The sequence below is a fragment of the Osmerus mordax genome, chromosome 7, assembly GCF_038355195.1.
Source record: "Osmerus mordax isolate fOsmMor3 chromosome 7, fOsmMor3.pri, whole genome shotgun sequence".
In the NCBI taxonomy this organism is placed as follows: Eukaryota; Metazoa; Chordata; class Actinopteri; order Osmeriformes; family Osmeridae; genus Osmerus; species Osmerus mordax.
In genome coordinates this window covers 14,186,958-14,198,966 of record NC_090056.1, presented here as the reverse complement: position 1 = coordinate 14,198,966, position 12,009 = coordinate 14,186,958, and the positions used below count along the sequence as shown (strand labels likewise).

Sequence of the window (12,009 nt, the reverse complement as noted above, 5' to 3'; positions counted from 1 at the left end):
GTTGAACTATCTGAGAATAAAGAAGAAAGTCTTAACAAGAGGATGTATGCGGATTATGTCTATTAAACAGTTGGATGCGTATGGGATAAAGAAACTTGGCGTACATGTAGTCTGGTGTGGCGCTGTACAGAATTAGAAAACAGTAACAACAGCACCATCTTTTCTCAAAAAGCCTAAGAATGTCTTGAAAGAAAGCTTAGTTGATGGTTTATGTAGAACCAATTTTTATATTTGTGCAGTGAAATGACTGAATATACATGGTTGGAGACTCGGCCGTCTCCTCTAAATAACTAGGTTATTGTTGTCCTCAAAAAGTATTTTGAAGTATTTTTTTGCTATGTGAGGCTACAATTCTCAATCAAACGAGGATCGACGTAGAAGAGACGGATAATTCTAGTTAAAGTCAACACTGGACTGATATAGCGTGAACTCATCTATATGGTGGGGTATTAAATATTTTCAAGGAGTTGCCGACTCGTAGCCAAGTCATGGTGGTGGAGCGGACACTTCTCGCCGCAAGGCAGGGGGATGTACAAACTCTGAAAGTGCAATTAGCGGAAAATGTACTGAATGGTGATGTAAAGGACCTTCTGGGTGCCTCACCCGTACATCATGCTGCCCGGGCTGGGAAACTGACATGCGTAAGGTACCTGGTTGAAGAAGCTGGTCTACCGGGTAACAGCTTGGCAAATAATGGAGCAAGCCCCGCACACGACGCTGCTGCCACTGGTAACTTGGCCTGCCTGCAGTGGCTCTTAACACAAGGTGGATGCTGTGCCGTGGTGAGTCCGATATTACGCTGCAAATCTAGAAACTGTTGGCCAATGTTATTTTTATGTCTGCAGGTTTGTGGTCACTGTAGTAGCCTATAATCCAATGACCTTTAGACACACAACAGACTATCGTTTTGAACTACATTGTCTCTTGGCTAATAGGCCCAAGGCGTGTTCTACCACTGGTTAGAAGCAGGTTAATTTGTCTATATCGCCCTCAAAAAATGAACATAACACGTGAATGTTATTGTGAGTGTTTTAAGTTCGTAATATGTAGCCTACAGTCGTCTTATCACGTGCCAAGACTTAGATGTAGAAGTATTTTCAGTTGGAGCTGTCACCTTGATCTTTCATAAACCTATGTGGCAGGTTGAGAGCGCCATACTGCCGTGAATTGTATCGCTCATGTCAGTCTTGAATCTGAAGTCTTCCAAACACACTTTATACGAAGTTAAATGATTGCATGTACAAATATTTATAGCATATGCCATGCTGGACAAACCAATATAAAAGTATTAAAAACTGAATTGAGGACCTGCACATTTCCCTCTGCAACTATTAGGCTAATTTTACCACTACATAGCCTATATGTTGTCAACTGTTTCGTAGTTCTTTGCAGTCCTCTGTAACTAAGCGAACATTATTTTAATGAGGCCAATTATGCATAAGCTTATGCAATGTTAAGCATTTGACAGCATTAGTTTAAACTTTAAGTTTAGGATACATCAGTAAAGTGAAGGAACTATAGTTCTTTATGGCAACGTTTCAATTATATTCATAATCTTGATGGTCACTTTGTAAAAAGCCAAAGGTTATCAGTACTTACAACAGTTTTGTCAGAATCTTGTCATTTGATAGCAGGATTGTTTTGGATCTTTACAGGGTTTGAGAGGTACTACTCCTCAGGTATCAAACACGTCTTTTCTGCAGAGCAAGCCAAGGAAAGTATAGAGGAGAATCACAGTCCACTGAAAACTCCAGAATTGTGTTGGTGCAACATTTGTCAATACATTCTTACTTTTATCCATGCAATGTTTTTGCCCCTTGACTTGGTTACATTGCAATAATAAACGTAGATCTTTCATTGCTACACAAAATGTTAGGATGATCAAGTTTAGAAATGGAGAAATGAAAGTTTATAGGATTCAAACAATACTGTATTTCAGTGAAAAGTCTGAGTCTGGTCTAAACATTTAACATATGAAGATGATTATATTATTATCTGATGTGGGATTGAAACATTAAAACTTTTCTATTTGGTGTTCTTATTGATTAATGGCTGTACAAGTAGCACTAATGACAAGTCTGTTTTAGCTCTTTGTTGAGCACATTTGTGGGTGTTGAACTTATGTTTGTGTATGCAATAGGGGTGGCTGCTTAACAACATATTTGGGACTGAGGGACGTAATTGATATAGTTATAGGTATATACAACACCTTAGGACAGGGATAATACATAATCGGAGTTAAAGCATGGTAAAAAAATATCTTTGTCGTTAAATTAGTCAAATTCTATTCTCCAATAGGATTTGTCAATTCCAGAAGTTGTACTAACAACTCATTATCTTTTGGTGTTTTGATTGAAAATTTAGTGAATAGAGCAAGTGCACCCTCCCCCCCTCTCTGTTGCTCTTTCTTACTTTCTCTCCCCCTTTTACCTTTGTGAAATTGTATCAAAGCAGGAGAAAGTGATCCCGCTCGGGCTTTGGGAGAAAGAATAGAGAGTAGGGATGAGTAACCTCTTAATGCTGGTCTTATTGATGTCATCAGTGACACATTTGCTCATTAATATTGGAGGTTAATATTGGAGGTTACCACTGCATCATGTCTTAGTATGCAGGTCTAAGAAGTAATAAGAGCCTCCATTACGATCACTTATCTTCATCATTAACCTCTGGGTTGATTGGCTGGGATGCTTTGCACAACACAACAAAGAACCCTTCATGCCTTTGACAGAAGGACATTTGCTCACATTGAATCGTATCTAGATGAATAAGATTGTCACAGTGGATGGTCTGTTTAGGGTTTCCACTGTGCTTTACAAATCAGGTATCTTATATGCTGTATGTGCTTGCTACGTGAACTTTAATGTATTTAGTTGGTTCTAATGCGGTTGAATAGTGGATTCATCCTTTATAATTTTCCCATGTGTGTGCCTCATCACATCCCCCTAATATTTGTCTTCTCTTTTCCCTTTACAGGATAGGGACAGTTCTGGAGCCACTGTTCTCCATCTTGCATCCCGTTTCAGCCACCACGAGATCACTGATTGGCTACTGAAGAGTGGGGAGGCAGACCCCGGGGTTGCCACGGACACTGGGGCCCTCCCTGTCCACTATGCTGCTGCCAAGGGAGACCTCCCCTCCTTAAGACTACTATTGGGACACAGCCCAAAGTAAGCAAACTAAGATAAAACTGATACACTATACACAGACAGCATTGTTATGAACCAGTTGTAACACCGACAGCATTCATCTGTGCTAGATCCATGATGGAATACAGTGTGGAGTTAAATCAGTTTTGATAAATGTATTTCCTTTGATAAACATCAAAGGCTAAAAGAGGCAGATTCTGATGTACAGTTGCCAATTAATTTGACCCTTTCTTTTTTCCAAGAGTTTAACAACTTATACAACTTTTTAAGCCGATTCCGGAAGAAAAACATCCAGAGGTCATCCTTGTGTGTGTGTGTTTGTTCTTATACCAGGAGATGAATGTCAGTGCTAATCACTGCTATGCCAGAGGCCCTGCACCTCATTGAGATAACACTGAGCCATATGGCCCCTATGATTGTTATGGACATAGGCCAGGGCATTAACAACACTGAATAGGCTAAACAAAGAGGTCAACTAACATTTGTGAGTTTCAGAGTGGAAATATATCACCAAAACAACTAATCATAGCACTACATGATATATTGCAACTTGTAAAGGAAGATTTATGAAGGAAAGTGATAAAGTCTGACACTTTCATAACCTGTAAATCTCTGTTTTTAACAGTAAAATCATCCAGCTTACAAAAATAACTTCCACATGAAAGGAGAAAAGTAGACGATGGTAACATAGCATTTAGAACGTGTGTAGGTGAGCCAAGAGATATTCCAGAGATTACATTTGACCTGTAATGTTGACAACCAGGGCTGTAAAGGGATCAAATAGAAAATAACTGAAGATATTCAGAATGAATGTTTTCAATTAGCAGCAAATATATGAATGTATTGGGGTCATAAAGCAATAAAGATAACTAACAGGTCTATGACACCGCCTTAAAGCTTAATTACGGAAAGTGCTTGCCAGCAGTCTCTGGGTTTGATGACCTGTGTGGTTAAAGCGCCAGTCAAAGAGCTAGCCTTGGGCCATGTGCTAGCAGGGGCTCCTCTGTTGCCCTGGTACATGCCAGACAGGTGCGTAGCTGCTAAAAGTTTAATTAGGCTCAGAGACATGGTTGCTTCTGATAGCATTGTCCCATTCACTTCTCCCTTCCCTCCCTCTCACCCAGGCTATTTACCACTGTCTCCAAGGCGACTCACAAGAGCGCAAACCAGTGATAAGCTAATGAAGGAAACAAATACGTCTGAATTGAGGGTCCGCTTTCTAGAAGTTTGCTTCCTACATCATTTAAACAAGGCCTTAGCTGTATGCAGATATTATTCTTATGTCAAGTATTATTACACAACATGACAAATATAAAATGACAATATCAGAAGGACCAAAAAATCTTTAAAGGATGTAAATCAATTAATGCTTGATTAAAAGCAGCTTACATATAGCCTGTTGTCCTGCTCACTAGGTTCATATAGTACATATGCTGTAGACAAAACTTTATCTCTTATCTGACAATCAGAAAACTAGAAATGAGTCTTAGGTGAAGCATGTAGTTGAAAGATGGGTGCTCCCAGTGCCTTGTCACTTTACATACTGTACTTAACACTGGCTCAACTTGCTCTTGATCTCTCCAAATCACTTTTTGGTAGAAAGTTTATTTAGTCCAGATATAATCAATTAGTAAGATTCTAAATCAATAAACCACTTTTTTCTGTTTGTGATTCATCATCTTCTGGTGAATTTACCTAATTTGCAGCTATGATGCAATGTTGTGTTCTCGCAATAATGTTGTGTACGTATTGAACTTGCATAAAAGGATTACAAATGTTATGCAACTGTATACAACTTTATTGGCCATTTTAATACAAGTGTTCAAATTGAAATGTTATCCCACTTTGTCAGGTCAAGTGTCTCTTCCATTGGTAAAAAGAGTGCTGAGGATTTATGCGCCATTAACATGCACTGTATTTAGCTGTCTACAATGTGCTTTCTTTCATGATGAAAACAGAAAGAGACAGATGCAGTTCTACACAGATGCACGTTTAGACAATGCCTACCCAATTTATGGGCCGGTTCAGAATAGGAGAATTGTTGCCTCATCCTGTCAAACCAATGTAAACAGGACAGTGTGCTGTGTTCTTACCGATAGTGTTGGTACACAAAAGGTTCTATGAAAAAGCCACCATTGAAATGGCTATAATTTCTGGGAGTTTGACACACAGAAAGAAAGGGGTTATGCAATCAATTAGCACAGATTAAAAGATTTGGCTAGGGCTTAATTGTGGCATGAGGTTAGGGGGAAAGGCGTTACAGATATACGTCCTGCTCCCACCATTAAGATTCCCAGACATGCTACCCAAAGGGTGGGTTTCATGAAGAACTCTCATCACAAGCTTCTGGGTCTAGAATTTTGCATTAGTCCTTTTCCCACGTCCTGTTCTCCAGGTGTATTTACAGCAAACGTGTCAAATTACCTTCTCTTAGGAGACCCCTTCAGTTTTCCAGTGTCATGGTTGAATATGCATCTTCCTGCCTATGTTTTGGGCCATGCTTAAAGTGCTCAAACATAACATTTATTTACTCTGCTGCTCAGTACCATGGGAAAAACTTCCCATAGTAGGGATTTTAATTATGTACACAGGAAAAACCATTGAACCCGTAATGAGCTTTTATCAGGAAAGATGCCCATTAGTGTGACAGCATCAGTTACTTTTGTACTAACGAAGATAAGATTGGTCTTTTGTTGCTGTGGCGACAGGGGAGGGGAGGGAGAGGAGGAGAATAACAGACAGTAGCCTGTGCTAGGACAATTTCTCAGTTAATGATGGATTTGAAAACCCACTTGCTTGTTTTGAAGTTTTGCTGGTTTACAAGAAGGATGAGATATCACCTGTTGTTGCACTTTGTATTTCTACTGTTGCAAAGGGGCAGGTTCTTTGTAAAGCCCTGTGAAATCTACACCGGTTCTCCAAATGCACTTTCTTTATTGGAGAGTGCCAAGCCTTTTTTTAATTCAAGAGTTTTAAGACAGCCCTCATTGATAACAATGATGATACAACTTTCATGTTGTAGGCATCTTTGTTGGCTTGGGTGTTCTTGAGTTTCTAAGTGTTGTAAATGTGAACATGGAAAGGGACAAATATGTTGCTCCCCTTTACAGACCCCAGTGTGCAGATGAGCTCCGGGCCACTTCGGTTACACTCATGAATGATTCAGCTGTCCACCCACTTCCTGATGATAGAACTGCAGATTAGGTCCCCTTCCTATATTGAAATATTTAGGGATTGCTTGTTTTGACCAAAAACATGTTTCCCGTGTGTGATACTGATGTTCTATACGTAGTTGTTTTAATCATGTTTTCAACAAGTCAGAAAGACTATCAAACATAGGTGTTAGAGGCACAATGTTTGCATTCTGTGCTTAAACCCAACAATAGACCACGTGTTCACGGCAACAAAGAGTGCCAGCCTGGAGTTGAAGCCAACATAACCAAGAGATTTATAGTACCTGGGTTTTGAAACCGTTGGCAGCTTATAGTGTTACTTATTAGTCTAAAAAAACATGCATATCCACATTTAGCTTTAATAGGACATTGACTAGGATGGGGTTTTAACTTTGCCCTTGTAATACTTGAGTGTAAGCAAGGTGTGGTTATACTGGCTGTGCTGGCCTCATCTCCCCCCCCTCCCCCTCCCCCTCCACCCCCACTTTCAACTCCCCTCCTCCCTCCCTTCTCTCAAGTCTCCCTTGGCCATTATTGATGTCTCGTTAACCATAGACTGCAGGAGGAACTACTAGAGAGATAATCCTCTTAGGGGACTCATTGCTCGCTTGTCAGTCAGTGTCCAAATAAAGCAGGGCCTTATGGGATTTAGAAGGGAAGCACTTGTTCACTCCCTGACCTCCTGCTGTGACTAGAGGGATCTGGGACGACGGGGAAATTTACATTGGGCAGACTTTCCCAGAAAAGGAGGGGTAAAGCCTTTGGGTCTTTGGGAATGAACGGAAATTAAGTTGGCTCTGTGGAATTTGTTGTCTGTGTTCATTAAAACGCCTGCTAATGTTTAATTGGAGCATTTTGGAAAGTAAAAAAAAAATTCAATGGTCTCAAAATGTTTTTATTTTTTAATAGGTGGTCAAGATATTGAAAAATAAGGGATTTTACCAAGTTCCTGCTTTCTTTTGATTTTCTCACTTTCTCATAGTGTTGTCAACTCCCAAACAAAGAATGGTGCCACACCCCTGTACCTGGCCTGCCAGGAGGGTCACCTTGAGGTTGTCCAGTACCTGGTGAAGGACTGTGGGGCAGAGCCCAGCATAAGAGCCAATGATGGAATGACACCTCTACACGCTGCAGCCCAGATGGGCCATAACACAGTAATCGTCTGGCTGGTAAGCTCAGGGGAACCCTTTGGTCTGTAGTGTATAAACTAAAGGAAACCTCCACAAAATACGAATGACATGGTCACACTTACAACAAATAAATAATTTGCTTTACAAATCATAAACTTTTTGTTCTAGGGCCAGTTTAAATAATGTGTGTTGTGAAGTCCAAATGTGAAGCCATAGTGGCCCTAAATTGCATTTACATTTACATTTAGACATTTAGCAGACGCTCTTATCCAGAGCGACTTACAGTAAGTACAGGGACATTCCCCCGAGGCAAGTAGGGTGAAGTGCCTTGCCCAAGGACACAACGTCAGTTGGCATGACCGGGAATCGAACTGGCAACCTTCGGATTACTAGCCCGACTCCCTCACCGCTCAGCCACCTGACGCCCTACGCATTTAAAAAGTCTCACCAGAGTCTGTACCTTTATTGACTCATACAGGCTGTTGAATCATGAACGGAATACATTCAACTTAATGTACTTTTTTAACACAGATATATGAGTATTTATGTGTTTTTGTGGTAATATGTATGCTATTCTATAGTGCCATCACCTGGCAAAGAGTGATTTCAAACCCAAACTGTGATGCTGTAGCAAGTCCATGGCTTTGTCATGTCATATCCTGTCCCTCTGATAGATGAGCTTCACAGAGATCAGCCTGGCAGACAGGGACAGTGATGGTGCCACAGCCATGCACTTTGCTGCCAGCCGTGGCCACGCCAAGGTGCTCAGCTGGCTGCTGCTGCACGGGGGAGAGATCATCACAGATAGCTGGGGCGGGACTCCTCTACACGACGCTTCTGAGAACGGGGAACTGGAGGTACACGTCCGTTTGTGCCGCGTATTAGCTCCCAGCAGATTGTGTGGCTGGAGGGCTGGCGGAGTTTTTGTTTTTTCGAGAATGTATACAATATTTTCAACGTAAAATGCTATACTTTTAAGGCAACAAGCAAGCCTTTAATTGTGTCTCTTTCCATCTTGCTTTATCTGACCATTGGTCCCCTCCCTCCACACCACCAGTGCTGTCAGATCTTGGTGGTGAACGGGGTGGACCTGGGCATCAGGGACCAGGATGGCTTCTCAGCAGCTGACCTAGCAGAGTACAACGGCCATGGCCAGTGTGCCAAGTACCTGCGTACAGTGGAGAACATGGTAAGAAACACAAGATCCACTGATTCAATACTCCTTCAAGGTCAACCCTGTTGAACAATACCAACATTCTAAATTGACCCAAACTAATTGTGTATTGAGATTTTTACTTGTAGTATTGCAACTGCTGACCCCCACTCTGCTTTCATGTTCCATTTACTAGCTCATGAAACCGATGATGAAACAACACATTAAGAATGTGGAAACTAGTAACAATGGGCTGGTAGGGGAGCCAACATCTTTTGACTATCTCACCACTTCCTCTCCTCTAATGATTATAGTTGTTGACACGTTCCTCACTGGGGCCCTTTTGGTGCCCATGAGTGTCTGAGAAATAATAACAGCTCCACTGGGACTCCCCAGGGTGTGTGGGTAACAAGTTTCCCCTCCCTCTGGTCCCCTGCCCAGGGAGAAGTGTGTACATTTACTACCGGTCTGCTGTAGAAGCTAGGAGGCCCAGGGATTGCTGATCAGCTGTGAGCTCTGTAATTAAGAACTCAGTAATGAAGCCCATAATGCAACTGGTCCGTTGTAGGAATTAGATGAGGCATGAGATAATGAGACAAATAGTTCAAAGGGTTTCCATGTTACAGCCTCTGTGTCAGCCCTTTGTCAATGTATCAGTACCATTTCATGTCAGTTCCTTATATTTAAACCTATTTTAACTACACTGAAAGTGTTTTATGTAAATTAGCCTTACAAATCTTTTGAGTGTCACTTTAACTCAGATAATCCTCCTAATGATTCTTTGATATCTAAATTGTGGTTGCCCCTCAGAAGTTATTTTTCTTATACATTTGGTAGAAAATATCAATAGTTCTTTTGAAACAGAATCAGATGGAGCAGGTTTGGTTAGTGTCCTCCATGGTCTGCTACAACAGTTTTTAATAGAAATGTTACTTGTGGTCTCACAGAGTGTGGAGCATCGTGTGCTGTCAAGGGACCCCTCAGCCGACCTGGAGTACAACAAGCAGCCAGACTCTGGGCTTTCCTCTCCCAATAACACCATGCCCCCCTCAGTCCAGCCCGCACACTTCGACATCGGCTCACCCTCTAGCACCCTGTCCAACTACGACTCGGCCAACTCCAGCCAGTCCAGCACAGGCGAGAAGAGGAGTGGCTCGCCCCCCTCATGCCCCCCTGCAGGTCAGTGGACATGCATCCAAACAAGGCTTTTATCAAGGTCTACTCATTTTGCTAGAGTAAATCTGGCCAAATCATAGCTAAATCTACCCTAATGCTCAGAATACACTGTTTGGGTATTATCATATAGATAAATTATGTAGATATATAATGAGTAATGAGTAAATTGAGATGTGTAAATTAAACTTTGAGTGTATACGTTTGTTCGTCACCTCTGTGATGAAATGCTTCAGTCTCAGAAACAATGGTGGGAACTGCCCCACACTCTTTGAAGTGGAACAAATTCCATAAAACAGTTTGCATTCCTTTGTGTAGTACTACAATAGCATGTCATTCTAGTGCTGCTCTCTAGTGGTAGATCATTGGATTCCACAACAAACATGTTACATATCCTTAATGCTGTTAGGTTAGAAATCTTTTATTTGTCAACATAATGTCACAGAAATTTGAATCACCAAATGAGTAACTGTTTTTATTTTCTGTACTTGAGTGTTTACATATTGCTACTTATAACTGACATGCCCATAGTATCACCTATCTAACAGAACCATGTCGTTGTCACAGGACAGTCAGAATCGGCCATCACAGATATGCAGACCTACATGGACATGCTAAACCCAGACACTCCCAAAAAGGAGCAACAGACTAGCTCCACCCAGGCACAGCTCCCTCCCCCTCCATCCTTCCCTCCTCCTCCACCTCCTCCCGACGACCATCAAATCCTGCCTCCCCCACCTGGCTACCCAGCCCCCCAGCCACCTGAGGAGCAGGTTTCCGCTGACATCTACCTGAAGGTGAAGAGCAACCTGAGGCACGTGGACAGTGACGCTGCTAAGAAGGAGGTAAGGCTTCCCCAGTTCCTCCTCAAGCAGTTTGGATTAAATTAGTCACATACACTATTTTGTATACTGTAACAGCTATGTGCCTCACATTCAGTTCCAAACAGTATAACCAATTTCTTACTATTTTTATGACCTCAATGACCTCTATCTTAGTCCATTATCAACTATGGTCTGACAGAATCGACATTGTCAATTTCAGTGAATTATTCAGTGCCACAGCTGTTCTGATGTTGCTGTAGTTTGTGAATCAGCAAGAACATATGGTCGTGCCTTCATAGAGGGTGGGATATCAGTGGCAGGTTTACTCATCTATCCCTATCCAACTCAGTACAATCTTGAAATAGCCCTGAGGATGATGTGCTTGGATTTGGGTAGTAGTACCACAATGTATATGTCCTTACCAAAGTAAAAAGGTGGACTGGGACCCAATAGAGAAGGATTAGGGTCAGGATTTGACACTGGTCGTCTGTCTCAGTATTATCTTAATTGTTTGGCAATTGACTAGACCTTTATGTGATTAACTAGACCCTCAAGATGTGGATGGCACTGAAACAGTTGTCCCCATGGTACAGTTTGATTGTCTCACAAACTTGCAACAATGAAGATACTTTTTGGAGATACATAACTTTGAGACTTAAAAAAAAAATTCATAGCAAACTGGGATCCAAACATATTTGGGTATCAGAGTGTTTTGGTCAAGATCTGGACCATGCTCCCTGTTGCGTCGTTAATAAGTTTGGCTAGCCCCTCAGTGTAACAATGTTTTCTGTCCCCAAAGCATACTGTTCAGACAATGTTGTTATTGTGCTTACCAGGCTAACGAGGATCCTCATTATCATGACAGGTCTCCTCCTTGGGTCCTCTCATTAATGTTGTTGATGGGCCCAATGTTAATTCCACTAATTGCTTTGGCCACATCATCAGAAGTGGACTCAACTCAAATTGAAAAGAAACTTAATGTCCACATTTTTCCATGTCCAATCATATACTGTAATATGTGGTAAATTCCCTAAAACCATTACGAGATTAAGTTACTAGATGCATATTGTTGGCGGACCCCATAAGCTTATGTTCAGTGAAATAGTTTCAATAAAAGTCTATATGGCCATATACTAGATATCATGCTGTATATTATGTTAATAATTTTCACGTGCAACATTCTTTGCACTTGGGATTTGTTTCCATATTGTATTTCAATATGAATGTATATTTGTTTCTTGTGTCTTGAGGGGAAGGGAAGGATATTTTAATGCGTGACCCTTCCCCTGTCACAACACCAAGGTGACGAGCCCAGGGTACACCTTCATTAACAATTCAACGCATCCCTGCCCCCTCAACCCTGCACAATGCACACTAAGGTCCTCTTAATTGTGTTTGAAGGAGGAGAGG

General features: G+C 41.5%; 1 protein-coding gene across 1 annotated transcript in view; it reads left to right on the top strand.

Moving 5' to 3' along the window:
• The first annotated feature begins 488 nt into the window (after positions 1 to 488).
• The window catches only part of espn (espin), a 29,428-nt gene continuing 17,907 nt past the window's right edge, over positions 489 to 12,009 (top strand). Inside the window, exons 1-8 of the mRNA XM_067239011.1 lie at positions 489 to 782; positions 2,974 to 3,167; positions 7,302 to 7,488; positions 8,124 to 8,306; positions 8,507 to 8,638; positions 8,799 to 8,858; positions 9,550 to 9,781; positions 10,343 to 10,620. Coding sequence (XP_067095112.1) covers positions 489 to 782; positions 2,974 to 3,167; positions 7,302 to 7,488; positions 8,124 to 8,306; positions 8,507 to 8,638; positions 8,799 to 8,858; positions 9,550 to 9,781; positions 10,343 to 10,620 — 1,560 coding nt within the window. The remainder of the gene's footprint in view (positions 783 to 2,973; positions 3,168 to 7,301; positions 7,489 to 8,123; positions 8,307 to 8,506; positions 8,639 to 8,798; positions 8,859 to 9,549; positions 9,782 to 10,342; positions 10,621 to 12,009) is intronic.